General features: G+C 45.1%; 2 protein-coding genes and 3 pseudogenes across 2 annotated transcripts; all 5 read left to right on the top strand.

Annotated features, from left to right (window-relative positions):
• The first annotated feature begins 1,659 nt into the window (after positions 1-1,659).
• Positions 1,660-2,238, top strand: LOC147891486 (uncharacterized). The gene is made up of 2 exons (XM_087388980.1): positions 1,660-2,037; positions 2,113-2,238. The coding sequence occupies exons 1-2, from the start codon at positions 1,660-1,662 to the stop codon at positions 2,236-2,238; spliced, it is 504 nt and encodes a 167-aa protein (XP_087245106.1).
• A 6,242-nt stretch (positions 2,239-8,480) lies between these two features.
• On the top strand, positions 8,481-9,841 carry LOC147891485 (uncharacterized; annotated as a pseudogene).
• Positions 9,842-11,826: 1,985 nt separating this feature from the next.
• On the top strand, positions 11,827-12,375 carry LOC147891484 (uncharacterized; annotated as a pseudogene).
• Positions 12,376-18,631: 6,256 nt separating this feature from the next.
• On the top strand, positions 18,632-20,873 carry LOC147891483 (uncharacterized). The gene is made up of 3 exons (XM_087387970.1): positions 18,632-19,675; positions 19,733-19,873; positions 20,190-20,873. The coding sequence occupies exons 1-3, from the start codon at positions 18,632-18,634 to the stop codon at positions 20,871-20,873; spliced, it is 1,869 nt and encodes a 622-aa protein (XP_087244096.1).
• Positions 20,874-21,053: 180 nt separating this feature from the next.
• Positions 21,054-21,699, top strand: LOC147891482 (uncharacterized; annotated as a pseudogene).
• Positions 21,700-22,146: the final 447 nt, after the last annotated feature.

Raw genomic sequence — 22,146 nt, 5'->3', positions numbered from 1 at the left:
ACTTCTGGAAGCGACGCATTTATTCGATAAAAGGCCGATGCGGGCTTGCCCGGTTATGCGGTGAATCATGATAACTTCCGGAATCGCACAGCCTTGGCGCCGGCAATGCTTCAATCAAATTTCTGCCCTATCAACTTTTGATGGTAGGATAGAGGCCTACCATGGTGGGGACGGGTGACGGAGAATTAGGGTTCGATTCTGGAGAGGGAGCCTGAGAAATGGCTACCACATCCAAGGAAGGCAGCAGGCACGCAAATTACCCAATCTTGACACGGGGAGGTAGTGACAATAAATAACAATACTGGGCTTTTTCAAGTCTGGTAATTGGAATGAGTACAATCTAAATCCCTTAACGAGGATCCATTGGAGGGCAAGTCTGGTGCCAGCAGCTGCGGTAATTCCAGCTCCAATAGCATATGTTTAAGTTGTTGCAGTTAAAAAGCTCCTAGTTGGATCTCGGGGCGGGGCGGGGCGAGCGGTCCGCCTCTTTTGGTGTGCACTGGTCGCTCCACCGTTTCTGTCGGGGACGCACTCCTCACCTTAATTGGCTGGGACGCGGATTCGGCGATGTTACTTTGAAAAAATTAGAGTGCTCAAAGCAAGCCTATGCTCTGAATACATTAGCATGGAATAACGCGACAGGACTCTGGTCCTATTGTGTTGGTCTTCGAGACCGGAGTAATGATTATGGTTGGGGGCATTCGTATTTCATTGTCAGAGGTGAAATTCTTGGATTTATGAAAGAGGAACTACTGCGAAAGCATTTGCCAAGGATGTTTTCATTAATCAAGAACGAAAGTTGGGGGCTCGAGGACGATCAGATAACCATCCTAGTCTCAACCATAAACGATGCCGACTAGGGATTGGCGGATGTTACTTTGATGACTCCGCCAGCACCTTATGAGAAATCAAAGTTTTTGGGTTCCGGGGGGAGTATGGTCGTGTTAACCCGATCCGCACCTCGGGTTAATAGGACCGTCCGCTCGCCTTTTCACACTAACACCCTAACGCGCGGATGCGCTTGTAATATAACCTTTCTGTGAAAACCGCGCTAAGCGTTGATATTTTGTAAATGCAGGCCGAGCCTACAACATATGTACAGCCGACTGTACTCATGAAAGCTAGTAGCTTAGGGATTTTGAAGAAGACGGCCGCCGGACATCTCATGGGCGGCTGGGCACTGTAACTTATGGCAACACGTTGAAAGGAGGCCAGATCTTTGGGCACGCACAAGGCCTAATGTCAATTTGCTACTACCAAAAGCACCTTGGGTGTTGAGCAAGACAGAACAACAACAGGTAAAAAGATCCATTTATGGATTTCGCACTCCAACAAGATGCATGCATTCTTTGAAGGGGGCATTTACAAAAGATGATGAGCTATGTGGCCTCAAGTCTCATGATTGGCACAAATTCTTGCAATTTGTGCTACCCATAGCAATAAAAGATTGTCTCACCGAGGAGTTACGAGCCACCATCTACAAAATTAGCTCCTTGGTGCACTGGATCTCTACGAAAGAAGTACGGAGAGATACACTAGAGGCAGCTCGCCTAAACGCCATTGAGGCAGTTTGCATGGTTGAGAAATTAATGCCAACAAGAAAATACAACTTTCGTGAATTTCTTAGAAGGCCCTCCAAATGAGCTCAAAATTCTCCTAATGTGCACCATACAATTTGGTCATAGAATTATGACCAAATGGGATGAACAAGATAAAGAAAGAAAGAACTACATTATTGAAGCAATCAAAAGTGAGTATAGGCCAGCTGATCCAAGGGAAACAGTAAGCAACTATTGGATCAAAGAGGTTTGCAAGCCGTGCATGTCCCATCGTAGGTCAGAGGCGAGGGATGCTTTCCGAGATGGTAGACCCAAGCCAACTTGGCTTGATGCAGAGGAGTGGGAGATCATAGCACACGAGCCCAGGGATACGCCAAACAAATTCAGGCAGCAGAGAGAGGCCGTAGCCACACGATTGGAGAGTGTGGGTTCATCGCATCTTGGGAGCGGTGGATACGAGTCGATGCGCCCACTCTTTGTAAGCATTTTCATAATTGTTGTTTGTGATTTTTTCATACACATGAGACTTAATTTAAGTGATTTGTACATATAGGAGCGCTATGTGGGTTGTGAGCCAACGGCTGAGGAGGAAAGATATGCATACAAACATGGGACGCTGGATTTGTTTGAAGAAATTGCAACGAGTGAGACAGTTGATTGGTCCAAGTTCACATATTGACCTGGCAAGTATTCTAAACTTAGTGCATTTTTAGTTCTAGCATCATAACAAGTACAACACTTTCTAATTTTTCTTTGCATTTTCGTGTTTGCTTGTTTGTGCAGGTTATATGTCACTTTTTGGGTTTTGAGTAGCGCATATTTATTGCTTTTTATGATGTATCATGGACATTTAGGCCAATTTTTGGATTTCAAGAACATTTTTTAGATCCTTATGATGTAATCACTTGAGCTAATTTTCTTTAGCATTTCATGATGTATTTTCAACATTGATTTCAATTTTTGGATTTAGAGAAGATTTGTTTAGCTCTCATTATGATGTAATCAATTCTATCCTGCACATATTTATCGACCTCTCGTTGGTCTTTTTATCGTTATGGTTATGGTTCTTCGTTATGGTTATGGTTATTGGCCTATTGTTGGTCTTTTTAACATTATGGTTATTGGTCTCATGTTGTTATTTTTAACGTTATCGTTATTGGCCTCTTTCTGGTCTTCTTAATTTTATCTTAATGTACAATAAAGAGTACAACTGATATGGTACTCAAGGAAGTATATACATTTGGTTTCTATTTGGAGCCATTCCGTCTAAAAACATTTACTGCTCAAAATGACGGTATATGCGTTGGTATTTGCACTGGAATGCTCCTTTGAATGTACCTCGGTATGTGCGTTGGTATACTAGTTGGTATGTGCATTGGTATGTGCGTGGGTATGTATCTATTCCGACGTTATGAGACCACCGTTTTTTCTGAGGCGCATACCAATGATGGGGCTATTTTAAGCCCAGTCTTACGACGTCGGTATAGGCCTTGGTGTTTGGCCATCTTCTTATAGTGGTGGCCAGCTCTTTTTCAAACTATGATTGTTCGTGCTTGATGCCCAATCTGTGCCTATGCTCTGATGCAATTTTTGTGCTATTTAGATTTGTTTTGAGCTGTCATGCAATGTGTTGTGTGTGCGGTTCTGTGCAGAACCATTTCTCACCGTTCAAGGCATGCATACACATCAACTTTAAGGTATACTTGAACTATACTTGAACTATACCTCTCATGGATCGGTGTGGGTGTGCGTGTGTAGCTCGTACGAAGCACTGGAAGGTCACCCGCTCTAGGTGCTCTAGCTCTCTCACACAAAAAATACAAATGAACTCTAAAAAGGGTCTAAGTGCTTATACCTCCGATGTGCCCGACTAATCCCTAGTGTTTTATTGCACCGTTGTGCTCGGTAGACCTCATACTAATGCTATGGGTCAAACCATGCCTCGATTCGAGCTTCCTGAGCTCAAATTAGCCCGATTTCCCCAATTTGCGTCATGGCGGATAAGTGAATTTTTGAAGTTGCTCCGAATTGTACCTATATATATATATATATTATATATGACAAATGTGCTTAGGCTCAAGTATCAAAATGAGCTCTAAAAACTCCATAGAGAGGCGTCTCTTCCATGGTTGATCCTCATAGACAATATCCAATGTGGAAACGTGTCGAACATTGAAGGAACTGGTATGTCCATAGCTAGACTTGCCCTCCTCATTGCCAAGCATTAAAATTCCACCTCTAGTGAATCAAGTCAGCTTGGCTTTGGAAACATAAGGTGGACAAGGCTTGTGCCATTGTCATATCAATAAGGGGCCACTATGTCGAAAATTAAGGTCTATTAATTAGTTGTAATAAGGTTTTTTTCATTTTTTACTAGGTCCTTACAAAAAATTTAACTCCATATTAACACGCGGCGATCCATCATGCATGCTATGCTTGAAATTAGCAATAAAGCCGCACGGATGCCACTCGTCGTGCTCGCCCTTGCCTTTGCATGCACGCACGCGTGAGCATATGATTTCTCCTCCACTTTGTACGCATCGTCGTCCTCGCCTACCACTCGTCGTGCTCGTCCTCTATGCCGCCGTTCATTGCATACAAACCTGCGGGAGCTCCGTGTGCCTCTTTCCCTTGCAAAACCCTGTAAATTCCGCCAGGTAAGATGTCCTCTACTATTTCCGCTTGTTAATCTTTATCTTTCTGTCCCGCATGGCGCCGGCCTTTGCATGCAATCTTGCGTTATCTCCCAGCTCGTCTTTCTCTTGCAAGACACTTGAAATTCCAGCAGGTAAGTTATCTTCCACTATTTTCGCTTTTGAATCGTCATCTTTGCGTCTCGCATGCCGTGGACGTTGTTGTGTCATTTGCCTCGCGACCCTTATTCTCGTCCTCCTCGTGCAAAATCTGTAGGTGCTGGATTGCTTCTGCACATGGCCTTCGATCTGCAAACGTCGTCCCCGCTCGTCATACAAAGGTTTGTTCTGTTTCCCCTTTTTTGTTTTTTACTGTTGTCCTTGTTGAATCACTGAGCGTCGCCCAACATGGCAACTCACCATGGTTGGTCTTACCTTCACGTGCTTTCGCATGGTTCACCACATGGAGGTAAGCTCGTTCCCTGTTATAGAAAACCTGCTCGCAGTCTTCTTTATGTCTATGTTGCTCTGCCTGGTTCTGCCTGCATGCCTCCTAGAAGGAAGCCCTTGAAAGACAAGACCAACCGTGCTTCCGTTGGTCTCCCGGACTCTCCCGATCTCGTCTGCCACTCTGAGTCTGCTCCTTTGGATTCCTGTCCTTCCACTTTGCCACTCCAGAAGCTTGCATGCAATGCCATTGCAAAGCGGAGCAAGACTCCACGTGTGTTGACACCTCCTAGCACCCAGGCTCTGGTACCCAACCTTAAATCCGTCAAGAGAAATGCGAGATCATCTGGTGATTTCTTTTTTCGCATTTCTAGAAAGATTGTCCTTCATCTTTTGTTTTCGCAGATCAAGAAGAAAATATAGGTCTGTCTTTTATTCGAATCTGTCCTCTTTTTTTGATTTCTGCAGAAAATAAGAAATTGAATAAGAGTGCATATTTTATACTTCTTTGCAGAACGCTGCACGCTGCCTGTAATTGTGCGCTCTCTCATTTGTTTTGAGAATATTATTGGCATAAAAAATCTGAATTCTGTCTTTTTTTTTTTGCCCCCTTGCGGGTTCTTCGGATGCAGGGCGCTCTGTCTCGGCCCCTTCGGTGAAGAGCACCCCTTTTGTCAGCAAGTGTCTATCTTTTCCAAAAGAGAAGAGACAAAGGATGTTCGAGGTTTCTGTGACCGTAGACGTGGGCAATGGCAATGTGGACCTTGCTTTCTGGGAGCCATTGGAGGAGTTTGTCTGTCTGGAGTGTGTGAAGGGTTTGTTCTCCTTGGAGAAGGGGGGGACGATCCATCATTTGCACTTCCAGATGGTTGTCATGCTGATGTCTACCTCTTTGATTGCTATAGGGAAAACAATTAAGAAGTTTCTTGCATGGAATGTCTGCAAGCCGATGGGTGGCATCGTAATGTGTCGCGCTTTGCGACAAATGAAAATGAACACCTTTGAAGGTATGGTGGGCTACTGTATGAAAGATCTGCATAAAACTCATTTCCTCTTTTTCTCTCATAATGTAACTACAGAAGAAATGACAAGAGGTAGGCAGCTTTACGCTCTTTATGGTCAAGCTGACCTAAAGAACAAGGTCTGTCTCTCACCGAGTAACCTTTTCGAGAGAGCGTATGTTTATATGGAGAATTACTGTTGGGGTAAAAGGCCAATGGCCAGCCGCCCAGTGTGAACGCCCACTAACACTAACATACACTACATAAGTGTATAGCCATTCTATTGTGGATGATGCAGAATAAGCTACATGAGGTAGCACCATATCCTATGTCCCTCTTCCTCTCTCCCTCTCTCCTTGTGTGTGTGCTCCTTCTATCCCCACAACTGGTATCAGAGCTTGAATTCGACCTTGGCTATGGCGAGCTTCACAGCTTTGCGAGCATGTGTGTGAGAGAGGTGAGCAGATCAGAGCTTGGAGTGTTGCGTTTTGAGCTCATTGTGGAGCTCAAGGTACTTGTTTTTTGCTGCATAGTGATTGCCCCTTGTGTGCTCCCTTTGTGGTGGAGCAGTGTGGGCATCTTGGTAGTAGATCTGCAGCAAAACAGGCAGAAATCTTCCCAGTCGTCAAAAATTTTTTACAGCACATCATACACCCCCCAAATCGGCCGCTCTGAACAAAAGCAGGTATTTTGTACCTGGGTCTGCGTAAAAAACGGCGAATTCGGATGTTTTGGCTATCAAAACATTGTTTTAAAATTTCCTGCTGCGAGAAGACTGTTTTGCAGATCTGCAAGGTATTTGCAGGTGGTTTAAGGCATAGGGTCTTGTGTAGCATGCTCCATTGATGTATGTGATTGTGGTTGAGTACCATTCTCGTGCCACAGGTCACACTTGCATTTCACAAGTTGCAGGTATATCCACAGATACAGGTCTTGGTTTGGCCATTAGATCTACGGGTTTTGCAAATGTGGTGAGCGTGGTTTGCTCAATTGTTGGCCGTGCATGTATTGCATATGAGACAGGTGTACTTCGGTGTATGAGACTGTCTTGCTTCCCTCCATGGTGTTTGGAGAATGTTTAGTCATTTCGACTTGATGTATGACATTTGCACATGATTTGCCCACGCTTCGAGCATGTTTCAGAGCTTCCACAGGTGGTGTTTTGCAGGTGGTGTTCAGCCAGCTTTGGGCTGAATTTAGAGCTATTTTTTGTGCAATTTTGTGAGCTTGCTGCGCTCCAAGTTGTGCACACATATTGCTCAATAGTTTTCAGCTCATACAGGTATCACTTGGCAGCCCATAGAGCCCACATACAGGTGCAAAACATTACTACAGGTGCTACAGGTGCTCAGGTGCGCATGTTGTGAGCAGGTTTATGTGAGTACAGTGTGTACTTGCAGGTGGCATTGTGACAGTGATTGTAGGTGTTTGACTCGGTGGTTTGCCTTGAGGTCTTTTGTTGCAGTCACAAGTGTTGAGCATATTTCGCTCACGTGGGAGAGTATTATGCTGTGAGCTCATATGGTTTTGAGCTAGTTGCCGTGAGAGAGCACTGGATACACAGGTGTGACAGTGACAGGCATTGTGGCATGTGTATGGGCTGATTTTGCAGCCATTGTGGATGCTATTGTGATGCACGGTTTGTGCATAGTTTGATGCTCTATTATGGTGCCATGTGGATACACTAGTAGCGTGTTTTCCAGACAGGGATTCCGTGTGACATGATGGGCTGATTTCAGCGTGTATTGAGCATCATTTGCGCCCTATGATTGCTCTCGGGTAAGAGTGTTTTGGCATCTCTGGCATTCGTTGCTCTTGACAAGACTTGCATACTCTTTTGACATACTTGTTGTCATCTTTTGTTGTGCGGTTTTGCACTTATGGTTATGTATGCAAGTTGAGGCTATCTTGCCGGATTTGTTGCCAGGTTTATGCGCATTGTGACATGCGTTAGAGAGGTGCTTGAGCTTTGCTTTGGCTCATGTTTACAGATGGTCTTGATGTATGATCTGTGCGGATACGAGACATGTGGTCTCCGTACTTGTGCATAGCTATTTGACAGGTTACAGGTTCATGTATGGCTCACTCGGCTGGTTGACATTTGCAGGAGTTGAGCGAACAGTGTGTGCTTTGCATACAGAAGACTGTCAGGGCTATTTGTTAGCCGATTTTTTGCAGGTTTGAGGGCTGTTTTGTGGGATGAAAATTCAGCCATCTTTCCCTCCTTGGAGGTGCCTATGTTCGGCTCAATTGTGGGCTGATTTGTGGCACATTTGTGGGCTGATTTTGCAGCTATTTGAGGGCTGAAACTTCAGTTATTTTTCCCCCTTTGCAGGTGGTCATTTATGCACGGTTTGAGTGCTGAATTTGGTTGGTGATGTGATTCATCGATATCGCATATCATTTGGACACGGATTTGTGTTCTTGTATCCACTCTCCCAGGAGTGAGATTGTTTGTATGCTCGTAGTGGCTACGGGTTATACATAGTCACAAGTTATAGGTTCTACAGGTTTACAGGTACAGGTTACGCAGTTGTCAGATTTTGCAACACTACTTGTGGGATGTGTTTTGAGCATTGTGTTTGTTCACTACTTGCGCATATGGTTATGCGCTTTACGCTCGGTTGAGAGCTGTTATCCCCGTGTTGAGTCGTTGCGATTTTTTGCTTGGCTTAGCAAAGGTCGGACACTGCCTTTCTGTTATCTTTGATAGAGCTATACTTGAGATATAGTTTGCATATGCGAGCATCAGGTTGATGCGGTATTATGCTTGATTAGCATAGTGGTTGAGTGGTCTTCCACTTTGACGCATATACAGTTTTGACATCCAGCTAGCAGATATGTGTGATGATTCTGAGTCTACAATGATGACTCGTGAGAGACGGCGGTCTTGTTCTTGTCGACAGTTCAGATGTTGGCATTGTGGTCACACAGGACACATTAGACGACGTTGCTTCAGACGTATGAGGCAACAACGACGATGTATGCATGATGCATGTGTGGTATTGACACAGACTAGAGAGGTGGCAGAGTATGCTAGTGACGGTGATGTCACGTTTGCCTCTAGTGTTCCTCTTGTTTACATGTCTGGTACAGGTGGCACTTCTTCGCGTTGGTTGCTAGATGATTGTGCAGAGTTCCACATATCCTCGTGTCGTGAGTGGTTTAGCACTTTCTCTAGTGCGAGACTTGGCCATGTTCATCTTGCTGATGGTTCAGCATATGACATAGAGGGTGCAGGAGATGTATGCTTGTCTTTACCCAGTGGTGCATCTTATGTGCTGTGCCATGTGCGATATGTTCCTGGGATTGCGCAGAGTTTGATCTCAATGAGACAGCTAGCAGACAGTGGATGTCGTGTACTGCTTGGAGAGCAGTCATTTCGCATGCAATTGGGTCGCCTAGTCATTGTGCGAGGCGCTAGGTCCTACATTGTTTACCCATTGCAGGTTTCTTAGATACGAGACGGCATAGTCTCAGTTACGACACTGACGTGTGATGAGCGAAAGACGAGACGTGTCTCATTCACAAGTGATCTTCAGTGTGCTCAGGAGCTAGAAATGGATGCATTCTTGTTTGATGCATCCGATTCTCTTGAGGATACAGCTGTGCATGATATGTCTGCAGTTGAGTTAGTGATTGCAGAGGTAGAGCGGCTTTGCTCTATTGAGTCACAGCAGGGCGAGCCATCGGGTATGCTGGCGGAGATGACTGATTTGGATGCTGCGGATGCAGCGATTATGCAGTCATTTCTTGATATGCTTATGCCAGATGCTGACATGGTTACGCCACGACACTGGGATCCAGTCTCTATGGATGCGGGGAAGATGATGAGTACCTCGGGATCGACACATCCATACTCGACTTGTCCTAATGATGATGCAGTAGATGCATATTGCACTAGGATGACTGATATGGTCAGGTTATCTGAGATTACATGCAGGTTTCGTCAGCGTTCGGGATTCTCATGTACGACCTTCTAGTGTCGAGACCCGACATAGCAGCTGCAGTGGGAGCAGTGGGAGTTGTTAGTCATATGGTGACTGACACTGGCATGGAGCATGGTGGAGCTACGCAGGTCATTACAAGATACCTGCAGGATGTGCGTGCATGCTGTAGCAGGGATACACATGTATGGTTATTGCTGGAGCGGATACAGACGCATGCATGCAGCTCAAGAGAGAGCGTGGGCGTTGGTTGAGAGTCAGTCATATCTCTCATCCATTGTACATACATTAATTTGTTCGAGGACGTTTGTCGTGTGATTGGATAAATTATGAGCAGCATTAAACTATGATATTGACAACTGAATTCTGGAAGGTCCTTTTATGACTGCTTGGAGTTTGAGCTTTGCTAGAGCCATGAATGTAATATGTTTTAGCACCTTTTTCTGCCTACTCATCACTTCCCGTTGAGGTAGGAAGGTTAGCCACCTCTTTGTCTTGAGACGTATCCTCTTCACTTGCGCCTCAGTGCGATCCTGTGAATGAGAAATCTCTTGGCTCCCTTCTACTTTCGAGACGTATCCTCTTCACTCGCGTCACAATGCGATCTTGTGAACGAGAAATCTCAAAAGTAGCCCTGCTCGACTCTTTTTACCAGTGCATCACTTTGCTAGCATGAAGCTGGCCCCCGAAAATCGGCTTTTTGCATTTTTTTTCTCCACTTGCGTTGCCGCACTTGGTCGTAGTTGTCTTGCAGTATCCCAGTTTTTAGACCCTAGACCCTAAACCCTTGAATCGTAGATTTCTTGTGAACGAGAAATCCTGGAAGCCAAGTCAGCCTCATTGTGAGCAAAATGGCCATGCAACCACAATAATATTCTGATTTATAAGGACTTTTTGCTTTGTCCCTCTATGTGTGGTCTTAACTTTTTGAGGCAAATGAGAGGAATTGCCTCTACATAGCATATGTTTAAGTTGTTGCAGTTAAAAAGCTCGTAGTTGGTGGATCTCAGGGCGGGGCGGGGCGAGCGGTCCGCCTATTTTGGTGTGCACTGGTCGCTCCGCCGTTTCTATCGGGGACGCACTCCTCACCTTAATTGGCTGGGACACGGATTCGGCGATGTTACTTTGAAAAAATTAGAGTGCTCAAAGCAAGCCTATGCTCTGAATACATTAGCATGGAATAACGCGATAGGACTCTGGTCCTATTGTGTTGGTCTTCGAGACCGGAGTAATGATTATGGTTGGGGGCATTCGTATTTCATTGTCAGAGGTGAAATTCTTGGATTTATGAAAGAGGAACTACTGCGAAAGCATTTGCCAAGGATGTTTTCATTAATCAAGAACGAAAGTTGGGGGCTCAATGACGATCAGATACCGTCCTAGTCTCAACCATAAACGATGCCGACTAGGGATTGGCGGATGTTACTTTGATGACTCCGCCAGCACCTTATGAGAAATCAAAGTTTTTGGGTTCCGGGGGGAGTATGGTCGTGTTAACCCCCTCGACACCTCGGGTTAACAGGACCGTCCGCTCGCCTTTTCACACTAACACCCTAACACGCGGATCCGCTTGTAATATAACCTTTTTGTGAAAACCGCGCTAAGCGTTGGATATTTTGTAAATGCGGGCCGAGCCTACAACATGTGTACAGCCGGCCGTACTCATGAAAGCCAGTAGCTTAGGTATTTTGAAGAAGACGGCCGCCGGACATCTCATGGGCGGCTGGGCACTCTAACTTATGGCAACATGTTGAAAGGAGGCCAGATCTTTGGGCACGCACAAGGCCTAATGGCAAGTTGCTACTACCAAAAGCACCTTGGGTGTTGAGCAAGACAGAACAACAACAGGTAAAAAGATCCATTTATGGATTTCACACTCCAACAAGATGCATGCATTCTTTGAAGGGGGCATTTACAAAAGATGATGAGCTATGTGGCCTCAAGTCTCATGATTGGCACAAATTCTTGCAATTTGTGCTACCCATAGCAATAAAAGATTGTCTCACCGAGGAGTTACGAGCCACCATCTACAAAATTAGCTCCTTGGTGCACTGGATCTCTGCGAAAGAAGTACGGAGAGATACACTAGAGGCAGCTCGCCTAAACGCCATTGAGGCAGTTTGCATGGTTGAGAAATTAATGCCAACAAGAAAATACAACTTTTGTGAATTTCTTAGAAGGCCCTCCAAATGAGCTCAAAATTCTCCTAATGTGCACCATACAATTTGGTCATAGAATTATGACCAAATGGGATGAACAAGATAAAGAAAGAAAGAACTACATTATTGAAGCAATCAAAAGTGAGTATAGGCCAGCTGATCCAAGGGAAACAGTAAGCAACTATTGGATCAAAGAGGTTTGCAAGCAGTGCATGTCCCATCGTAGGTCAGAGGCGAGGGATGCTTTCCGAGATGGTTGACCCAAGCCAACTTGGCTTGATGCAGAGGAGTGGGAGATCATAGCACACGAGCCGAGGGATACGCCAAACAAATTCAGGCAGCAGAGAGAGGCCATAGCCACACGACTGGAGAGTGTGGGTTCATTGCATCTTGGGAGCGGTGGATACGAGTCGATGCGCCCAGTCTTTGTAAGTATTTTCATAATTGTTGTTTGTGATTTTTTCATACACATGAGACTTAATTTAAGTGATTTGTACATATAGGAGCGCTGTGTGGGTCGTGAGCCAACGGTTGAGGAGGAAAGATATGCATACAAACATGGGACGCTGGATTTGTTTGAAGAAATTGCAATGAGTGAGACAGTTGATTGGTCCAAGTTCACATATTGACCTGGCAAGTATTCTAAACTTAGTGCATTTTTATTTCTAGCATCATAACAAGTACAACACTTTCTAATTTTTCTTTGCATTTTCGTGTTTGCTTGTTTGTGCAGGTTATATGTCACTTTTTGGGTTTTGAGTAGCGCATATTTATTGCTTTTTATGATGTATCATGGACATTTAGGCCAATTTTTGGATTTCAAGAACATTTTTTAGATCCTTATGATGTAATCACTTGAGCTAATTTTCTTTAGCATTTCATGATGTATTTTCAACATTGATTTCAATTTTTGGATTTAGAGAAGATTTGTTTAGCTCTCATTATGATGTAATCAATTCTATCCTGCACATATTTATCGACCTCTCGTTGGTCTTTTTATCGTTATGGTTATGGTTCTTCGTTATGGTTATGGTTATTGGCCTATTATTGGTCTTTTTAACATTATGGTTATTGGTCTCATGTTGTTATTTTTAACGTTATCGTTATTGGCCTCTTTTTGGTCTTCTTAATTTTATCTTAATGTACAATAAAGAGTACAATTGATATGGTACTGAAGGAAGTATATACATTTGGTTTCTATTTGGAGCCATTCCGTCTAAAAACATTTACTGCTCAAAACGACGGTATATGCGTTGGTATTTGCACTGGAATGCTCCTTTGAATGTACCTCGGTCTCACCTCGGTATGTGCGTTGGTATACTAATTGGTATGTGCATTGGTATGTGCGTGGGTATGTGCGTCGGTATGTATCTATTCCGACGTTATGAGACCGCAGTTGTTTCTCAGGCGCATACCAATGATGGGGCTATTTTAAGCCCAGTCTTACGACGTCGGTATAGGCCTTGGTGTTTGGCCATCTTCTTATAGTGGTGGCCAGCTCTTTTTCAAACTATGATTGTTCGTGCTTGATGCCCAATCTGTGCCTATGCTCTGATGCAATTTTTGTGCTATTTAGATTTGTTTTGAGCTGTCATGCAATGTGTTGTGTGTGCGGTTCTGTAAAGAACCGTTTCTCACCGTTCAAGGCATGCATACACATCAACTTTAAGGTATACTTGAACTATACCTCTCATGGATCAGTGTGGGTGTGCGTGTGTAGCTCGTACGAAGCGTTGGAAGGTCACCCGCTCTAGGTGCTCTAGCTCTCTCACACAAAAAATACAAATGAACTCTAAAAAAGGTCTAAGTGCTTATACCTCCGATGTGCCCGACTAATCCCTAGCGTTTTATTGCACCGTTGTGCTCGGTAGACCTCATACTAATCCCAGGGTCAAACCATGCCTCGATTCGAGCTTCCTGCTCGTTTTCCCCAATTTGCGTCATGGCGGATAAGTGAATTTTTGAAGTTGCTCCGAATTGTACCTATATATATATATATATATATATTATATATGACAAATGTGCTTAGGCTCAAGTATGAAAATGAGCTCTAAAAACTCCATAGAGAGGCGTCTCTTCCATGGTTGATCCTCATAGACAATATCCAATGTGGAAACGTGTCGAACATTGAAGGAACTGGTATGTCCATACCTAGACTTGCCCTCCTCATTGCCAAGCATTAAAATTCCACCTCTAGTGAATCAAGTCAGCTTGGCTTTGGAAACATAAGGTGGACAAGGCTTGTGCCATTGTCATATCAATAAGGGGCCACTATGTCGAAAATTAAGGTCTATTAATTAGTTGTAATAAGGTTTTTTTCATTTTTTGCTAGGTCCTTACAAAAAATAACTCCATATTAACACGCGGCGATCCATCATGCATGCTATGCTTGAAATTAGCAATAAAGCCACACGGATGCCACTCGTCGTGCTCGCCCTTGCCTTTGCATGCACGCACGCGTGAGCATATGATTTCTCCTCCACTTTGTACGCATCGTCGTCCTCGCCTACCACTCGTCGTGCTCGTCCTCTATGCCGCCGTCCATTGCATGCAAACCTGCGGGAGCTCCGTGCGCCTCTTTCCCTTGCAAAACCCTGTAAATTCCGCCAAGTAAGATGTCCTCTACTATTTCCACTTGTTAATCTTCATCTTTCCGTCCCGCATGGCGCCGGCCTTTGCATGCAATCTTGCGTTATCTCGCGGCTCGTCTTTCTCTTGCAAGACACTTGAAATTCCGGCAGGTAAGTTATCTTCCACTATTTCCACTTTTGAATCGTCATCTTTGCGTCCCGCATGCCCTGGACGTTGTTGTGTCGTTTGCCTCGCGACCCTTGTCCTCGTCCTCCTCGTGCAAAATCTGTAGGTGCTGGATTGCTTCTGCACATGGCCTTCGATCCGCAAACGTCGTCCCCGCTCATCATACAAAGGTTTGTTCTGTTTCCCCTTTTTTGTTTTTTACTGTTGTCCTTATTGAATCACTGAGCGTCGCCCAACATGGCAACTCACCATGGTTGGTCTTACCTTCACATGCTTCCGCATGGTTCACCACATGGAGGTAAGCTCGTTCCCTGTTATAAAAAACCTGCTCGCAGTCTTCTTTATGTCTGTGTTGCTCTGCCTGGTTCTGCCTGCATGCCTCCTAGAAGGAAGCCCTTGAAAGACAAGACCAACTGTGCTTCGGTTTGTCTCCCGGACTCTCCCGATCTCGTCTGCCACTCTGAGTCTGCTCCTTTGGATTCCTCTCCTTCCACTTTGCCACTCTAGAAGCTTGGGGCAACGCCATTGCAAAGCGGAGCAAGACTCCACGTGTGTTGACACCTCCTGGCACCCAGGCTCTGGTACCCAACCTTAAATCCGTCAAGAGAAACGCGAGATCATCTGGTGATTTCTTTTTTCGCATTTCTAGAAAGATTGTCCTTCATCTTTTGTTTTTGCAGATCAAGAAGAAAATATAGGTCTGTCTTTTATTCGAATCTGTCCTCTTTTTCTGATTTCTGCAGAAAATAAGAAATTGAATAAGAGTGCATATTTTATACTTCTTTGCAGAACGCTGCATGCTGCCTGTTTCTGTGCGCTCTCTCATTTGTTCCGAGAATATTATTGGCATAAAAAATCTGAATTCTGTCTTTTTTTTTTTTCCCCTTGCGGGTTCTTCGGATGTAGGGCGCTCTGTCTCAGCCCCTTCGGTGAAGAGCACCCCTTCTGTCAGCAAGTGTCTATCTTTTCCAAAAGAGAAGAGAAAAAGGATGTTCGAGGTTTCTGTGACCGTAGACGTGGGCAATGGCGATGTGGACCTTGCTATCTGGGAGCCATTGGAGGAGTTTGTACGTCTGGAGTGTGTGAAGGGTTTGTTCTCCTTGGAGAAGGGGGGGACGGTCCATCATTTGCACTTCCAGATGGTTGTCATGCTGATGTCTACGTCTTTGATTGCTATAGGGAAAACAATTAAGAAGTTTCTTGCATGGGATGTCTGCAAGCCGATGGGTGGCATCGTAATGTGTCGCACTTTGCGACAAATGAAAATGCACACCTTTGAAGGTATGGTGGGCTACTGTATGAAAGCTCTGCATAAAACTCATTTCCTCTTTTTCTCTCATAATGTAACTGCAGAAGAAATGACAAGAGGTAGGCAGCTTTACACTCTTTATGGTCAATCCGACCTAAAGAACAAGGTCTGTCTCTCACCGAGTAACCTTTTCGAGAGAGCGTATGTTTATATGGAGAATTACTGTTGGGGTAAAAGGCCAATGGCTAGCCGCCCAGTGTGAACGCCCACTAACACTAACATACACTACATAAGTGTATAGCCATTCTATTGTGGATGATGCAGAATAAGCTACATGAGGTAGCACCATATCCTATGTCCCTCTTCCTCTCTCCCTCTCTTCTTGTGTGTGTGCTCCTTCTATCCGCACAACTGGTATCAGAGCTTGGATTCGAGCTTGGCTATGGCGAGCTTCGCAGCTTTGCGAGCATGTGTGTGAGAGAGGTGAGCAGATCAGAGCTTGGAGTGCTGCGTTTTGAGCTCATTGTGGAGCTCAAGGTACTTGTTTTTTGCTGCATAGTGATTGCCCCTTGTGTGCTCCCTTTGTGGTGGAGCAGTGTGGGCATCTTGGTAGTAGATCTGCAGCAAAACAGGCAGAAATCTTCCCAATCGTCAAAAATTTTTGACTGCACATCATACACCCCCCAAATCGGCCGCTCTGAACAAAAGCAGGTACTTTGTACCTGGGTCTGCGTAAAAAACGGCGAATTCGGACGTTTTGGCTATCAAAACATTGTTTTAAAATTTCTTGCTGCAAGAAGCCTGTTTTGCAGATCTGCAAGGTATTTGCAGGGTGGTTTAAGGCATAGGGTTTTGTGTAGCATGCTCCATTGATGTATGTGATTGTGGTTGAGTACCATTCTCGTGCCACAGGTCACACATGCATTTCACAAGTTGCAGGTATATCCACAGGTACAGGTCTTGGTTTGGCCATTAGATCTACGGGTTTTGCAGATGTGGTGAGCGTGGTTTGCTCAATTGTTGGCCGTGCATGTATTGCATATGAGACAGGTGTACTTCGGTGTATGAGACTGTCTTGCTTCCCTCCATGGTGTTTGGAGAATGTTTAGTCATTTCGACTTGATGTATGACATTTGCACATGATTTGCCCACGCTTCGAGCATGTTTCAGAGCTTCCACAGGTGGTGTTTTGTAGGTGGTGTTCAGCCAGCTTTGGGCTGAATTTAGAGCTATTTTTTGTGCAATTTTGTGAGCTTGCTGCGCTCCAAGTTGTGCACACATATTGCTCAATAGTTGGGGCAATAGTTTTCAGCTCATACAGGTATCACTTGGCAGCCCATAGAGCCCACATACAGGTGCAAAACATTACTACAGGTGCTACAGGTGCTTAGGTGCGCATGTTGTGAGCAGGTTTATGCGAGTACAGTGTGTACCTGCACGTGGCATTGTGACAGTGATTGCAGGTGTTTGACTCGGTGGTTTGCCTTGAGGTCTTTTGTTGCAGTCACAGGTGTTGAGCATATTTCGCTCACGTGGGAGAGTATTATGCTGTGAGCTCATATGGTTTTGAGCTAGTTGCCGTGAGAGAGCACTGGATACACAGGTGTGACAGTGACAGGCATTGTGGCATGTGTATGGGCTGATTTTGCAGCCATTGTGGATGCTATTGTGATGCACGGTTTGTGCATAGTTTGATGCTCTATTATGGTGCCATGTGGATACACTAGTAGCGTGTTTTCCGGACAGGGATTCCATGTGACATGATGGGCTGATTTCAGCGTGTATTGAGCATCATTTGCGCCCTACGATTGCTCTCGGGTAAGAGTGTTTTGGCATCTCGAGCATTCGTTGCTCTTGACAAGACTTGCATACTCTTTTGACATACTTGTTGTCATCTTTTGTTGTGCGGTTTTGCACTTATGGTTATGTATGCAAGTTGAGGCTATCTTGCCGGATTTGTTGCCAGGTTTATGCGCATTGTGACATGCGTTAGAGAGGTGCTTGAGCTTTGCTTTGGATCATGTTTAGAGATGGTCTTGATGTATGATCTGTGCGGATACGAGACATGTGGTCTCCGTACTTGTGCATAGCTATTTGATAGGTTACAGGTTCATGTATGGCTCACTCGGCTCGTTGACATTTGCAGGAGGTGAGCGAACAGTGTGTGCTTTGCATACAGAAGACTGTAAGGGCTATTTGTTAGCCGAATTTTTGCAGGTTTGAGGGCTGTTTTGTGGGCTGAAAATTCAGCCATCTTTCCCTCCTTGCAGGTGTTTATGTTTGGCTCAGTTGTGGGCTGATTTGTGGCACATTTGTGGGCTGATTTTGCAGCTATTTTAGGGCTGAAACTTCAGTTATTTTTCCCCCTTTGCAGGTGGTCATTTATGCACGGTTTGAGTGCTGAATTTGGTTGGTGATGTGATTCATCGATATCGCATATCATTTGGACACGGATTTGTGTTCTTGTATCCACTCTCGCAGGAGTGAGATTGTTTGTATGCTCGTAGTGGCTACGGGTTATACATAGTAACAAGTTACAGGTTCTGCAGGTTTACAGGTACAGGTTACGCAGGTGTCAGATTTTGCAACACTACTTGTGGGATGTGTTTTGAGCATTGTGTTTGTTCACTACTTGTGCATATGGTTATGCGCTTTACGCTCGCTTGAGAGCTGTTATCCCCGTGTTGAGTCGTTGCGATTTTCTGCTTGGCTTAGCAGAGGTCGGACACTGCCTTTCTGTTATCTTTGATAGAGCTATACTTGAGATACAGTTTGCATATGCGAGCATCAGGTTGATGCGGTATTATGCTTGATTAGCGTAGTGGTTGAGTGGTCTCCCACTTTGACGCATATACAGTTTTGACATCCAGCTAGCAGATATGTGTGATGGTTCTGAGTCTACGATGATGACTCGTGAGAGACGGCGGTCTTGTTCTTGTCGACAGTTCAGATGTTGGCATTGTGGTCACACAGGACACATTAGACGACGTTGCTTCAGACGTATGAGGCAACAACGACGATGTATGCATGATGCATGTGTGGTATTGACACAGACTGGAGAGGTGGCAGAGTATGCTAGTGACAGTGATGTCACGTTTGCCTCTAGTGTTCCTCTTGTTTACATGTTTGGTACAGGTGGCACTTCTTCGCGTTGGTTGCTAGATGATTGTGCAGAGTTCCACATATCCTCGTGTCGTGAGTGGTTTAGCACTTTCTCTAGTGCGAGACTTGGCCATGTTCATCTTGCTCATGGTTCAGCGTATGACATAGAGGGTGCAGGAGATGTATGCTTGTCATTACCCAGTGGTGCATCTTATGTGATGTGGCATGTGCGATATGTTCCTGGGATTGCACAGAGTTTGATCTCAATGAGACAGCTAGCAGACAGTGGATGTCGTGTACTGCTTGGAGAGCAGTCATTTCGCATGCAATTGGGTCGCCTAGTCATTGTGCGAGGAGCTAGGTCCTACATTGTTTACGCATTGCAGGTTTCTGAGATACGAGACGGTATAGTCTCAGTTACGACACTGACGTGTGATGAGCGAAAGACGAGACGTGTCTCATTCGCAGGTGAGCTTCAGTGTGCTCAGGAGCCAGAAATGGATGCATTGTTCTTTGATGCATCCGATTCTCTTGAGGATACAGCTGTGCATGATATGTCTGCAGTTGAGTTAGCGATTGCAGAGGTAGAGCGGCTTTGCTCTATTGAGTCACAGCAGGGCGAGCCATCGGGTATGATGGCGGAGATGACTGATTTGGATGCTGCGGATGCAGCAATTATGCAGTCATTTCTTGATATGCTTATGCCAGATGCTGACATGGTTACGCCAGGACACTGGGATCCAGTCTCTATGGATGCGGGGAAGATGATGAGTACCCCGGGATCGACACATCCATACTCGACTTGTCCTAATGATGATGCAGTAGATGCATATTGCACTGGTTAGACTGATATGGTCAGGTTATCCGAGATTGTGCAGGTTTCATTAGCGTTCGGGATTCTCATGTACGACCTTCTAGTGTCGAGACCCGACATAGCAGCTGCAGTGGGAGCATTTGCAGTGGGAGTTGTTAGTCATATGGTGACTTACACTGGCATGGAGCATGGTGGAGCTACGCAGGTCATTACAAGATACCTGCAGGATGTGCGTGCATGCTCTAGCAGGGATACACATGTATGGTTATTGCTGGAGCGGATACAGATGCATGCATGCAGCTCGAGAGAGAGCGTGGGCGTTGGTTGAGAGTCAGTCATATCTCTCATCCATTGTACATACACTAATTTGTTCAAGGACGTTGTACCGGATGAAGATGAGGAGGCTGCGCAGGCGCTAGGGGCCATCGGCTCGCACGAGAACCCCATCGATATTCTACACAACGACACTGACATGTGATGAGCGAGAGACGAGACGTGTCTCATTCGCAGGTGAGCTTCAGTGTGCTCAGGAGCCAGAAATGGATGCATTCTTGTTTGATGCATCCGATTCTCTTGAAGATACAGCTGTGCATGATATGTCTGCAGTTGAGTTAGCGATTGCAGAGGTAGAGCGGCTTTGGTCTATTGAGTCACAGCAGAGCGAGCCATCGGCTATGATGGCAGAGATGACTGATTTGGATGCTGCGGATGCAGCGATTATGCAGTCATTTCTTGATATGCTTATGCCAGATGCTGACATGGTTATGCCAGATGCTGACATGGTTATGCCAGGACACTGGGATCCAGTCTCTATGGATGCGGGGAAGATGATGAGTACCCCGGGATCAACACATCCATACTCGACTTGTCCTAATGATGATGCAATAGATGCATATTGCACTGGGATGACTGATATGGTCAGGTTATCCGAGATTGTGCAGGTTTCATCAGCGTTCGGGATTCTCATGTACAACCTTCTAGTGTCGAGACCTGACATAGCAGCTGCAGTGGGAGCATTTGCAGTGGGAGTTGTTAGTCATATGGTGACTGACACTGGCATGGAGCATGGTGGAGCTACGCAGGTCATTACAAGATACCTGCAGGATGTGCGTGCATGCTCTAGCAGGGATACACATGTATGGTTATTGTTGGAGCGGATACAAATGCATGCATGCAGCTCGAGAGAGAGTGTGGGAATTGGTTGAGAGTCAGTCATATCTCTCATCTATTGTACATACACTAGTAGGCTACTAGGCTGTCACTTATCAGCACATTGGCTTTTAAGTGGGAGGTTGTTGGGGTAAAAGGCCATTGGCCAGCCACCCAGCGTGAACGCCCACTAACACTAACATACACTACATAAGTGTATAGCCATTCTATTGTGGATGATGCAGAATAAGCTACATGAGGTAGCACCATATCCTGTGTCCCTCTTCCTCTCTCCCTCTCTCCTTGTGTGTGTGCTCCGTCGATCCCCACAAATTACGTGTCTAACAAAAGCTCGGGGTAACTTTGAGCTGGACACTTTTAAGAATGCTCAAAACCGGGAAGTACTATCCAGCTGCATCTTGGGTAATTCCAAAGGCCGGGAATGGTATGGATAGTAAGAGAGCCTGCTTTGTTTGGAAGATTATGAAGATGCCACAAGAGAGCCAATGTGTTAACATAGAGAATATCTTCTTTATGGAATCTCGTTCTTTCAGGTACTTTGGAGAACGGAAAGAAGAAGGGATCGTTGATGAAGAGGAGGACCCGGTTGAGGACCTGGAGTTCGAGGATGTTGTACCAGATGAAGATGAGGAGGTTGCGCAGGCGCTAGGGGCCATCGTCTCGCACGAGAACCCCATCGATATTCTACACAACGAGGACTCCCCGCCGTAGCCTGTGTACTATGAAAAGTTCACCTCCGTTTGGGAGAGGCCTACCACTGTGGATGGTCGTGCTAGCTTTCTCAAAGGAATACCTGAAGGCAAGGACTTTGTCCCGTTGGGGGACAAGAGCCCTCAAAAAGATGCTTGCTTCATATCTTGACTTTCAGTTTGTAGTCTCAGAGCTAATGTAAAAAACACTTATGCATTAGTTTGAATTATGCAGTTTCTAGTGTTGGTTCTTGTTTTGGGCTTTGCTCCCTTGTGAAGCAGCCTTGTAAAAAGTTGTGGGATCCCCAATACGAATAAAGGTTGTGCTTTTACACATATGTCTCTCGCTTTTCAAAGTTTTGTTTGTGAATATGTTGGGCGGGTCGCAATCAACGTTGTAAATGCTCTGCCTCTATTTTTTTCGAATTGTTAAAACAATAGCTAACGCTCTATTTATCTTCGTTTAAAAAATATTAAAATCGAAGTATTCAAATTTTAAACCTTAGGTGCTCGAAACTAAGGTTTCATTTTTTTTGTACCTTAGTATAACCCTCGGGGGGGTCACTTAGTGTAATATGTCTATATCACGTGCGTTCAAGGGTTCTTTTCTAAATCCCTA

This window comes from Dipteris shenzhenensis, chromosome 17 (genome assembly GCF_047967505.1).
Source record: "Dipteris shenzhenensis isolate YYH24624 ecotype China chromosome 17, Dip_SZ_1.0, whole genome shotgun sequence".
Lineage (NCBI taxonomy): Eukaryota > Viridiplantae > Streptophyta > Polypodiopsida > Gleicheniales > Dipteridaceae > Dipteris > Dipteris shenzhenensis.
The sequence above is the reverse complement of the archived record's forward strand: the minus strand, read 5'-3'. Positions and strand labels throughout refer to the sequence as shown.

Excerpts from the sequence above, each read along its gene's own strand:
- LOC147891486 (XM_087388980.1), top strand. The coding sequence starts at position 1,660 with ATGTGCACCATACAATTTGGTCATAGAATTATGACCAAATGGGATGAA. Across the intron at positions 2,038-2,112 it reads AGTCGATGCGCCCACTCTTT|GAGCGCTATGTGGGTTGTGA; the intron begins GTAAGCATTTTC and ends TTGTACATATAG.
- LOC147891483 (XM_087387970.1), top strand. The coding sequence starts at position 18,632 with ATGTGTGATGGTTCTGAGTCTACGATGATGACTCGTGAGAGACGGCGG. Across the intron at positions 19,676-19,732 it reads CTTGTCCTAATGATGATGCA|GTTTCATTAGCGTTCGGGAT; the intron begins GTAGATGCATAT and ends GAGATTGTGCAG. Across the intron at positions 19,874-20,189 it reads AGCATGGTGGAGCTACGCAG|TGTGCTCAGGAGCCAGAAAT; the intron begins GTCATTACAAGA and ends GGTGAGCTTCAG.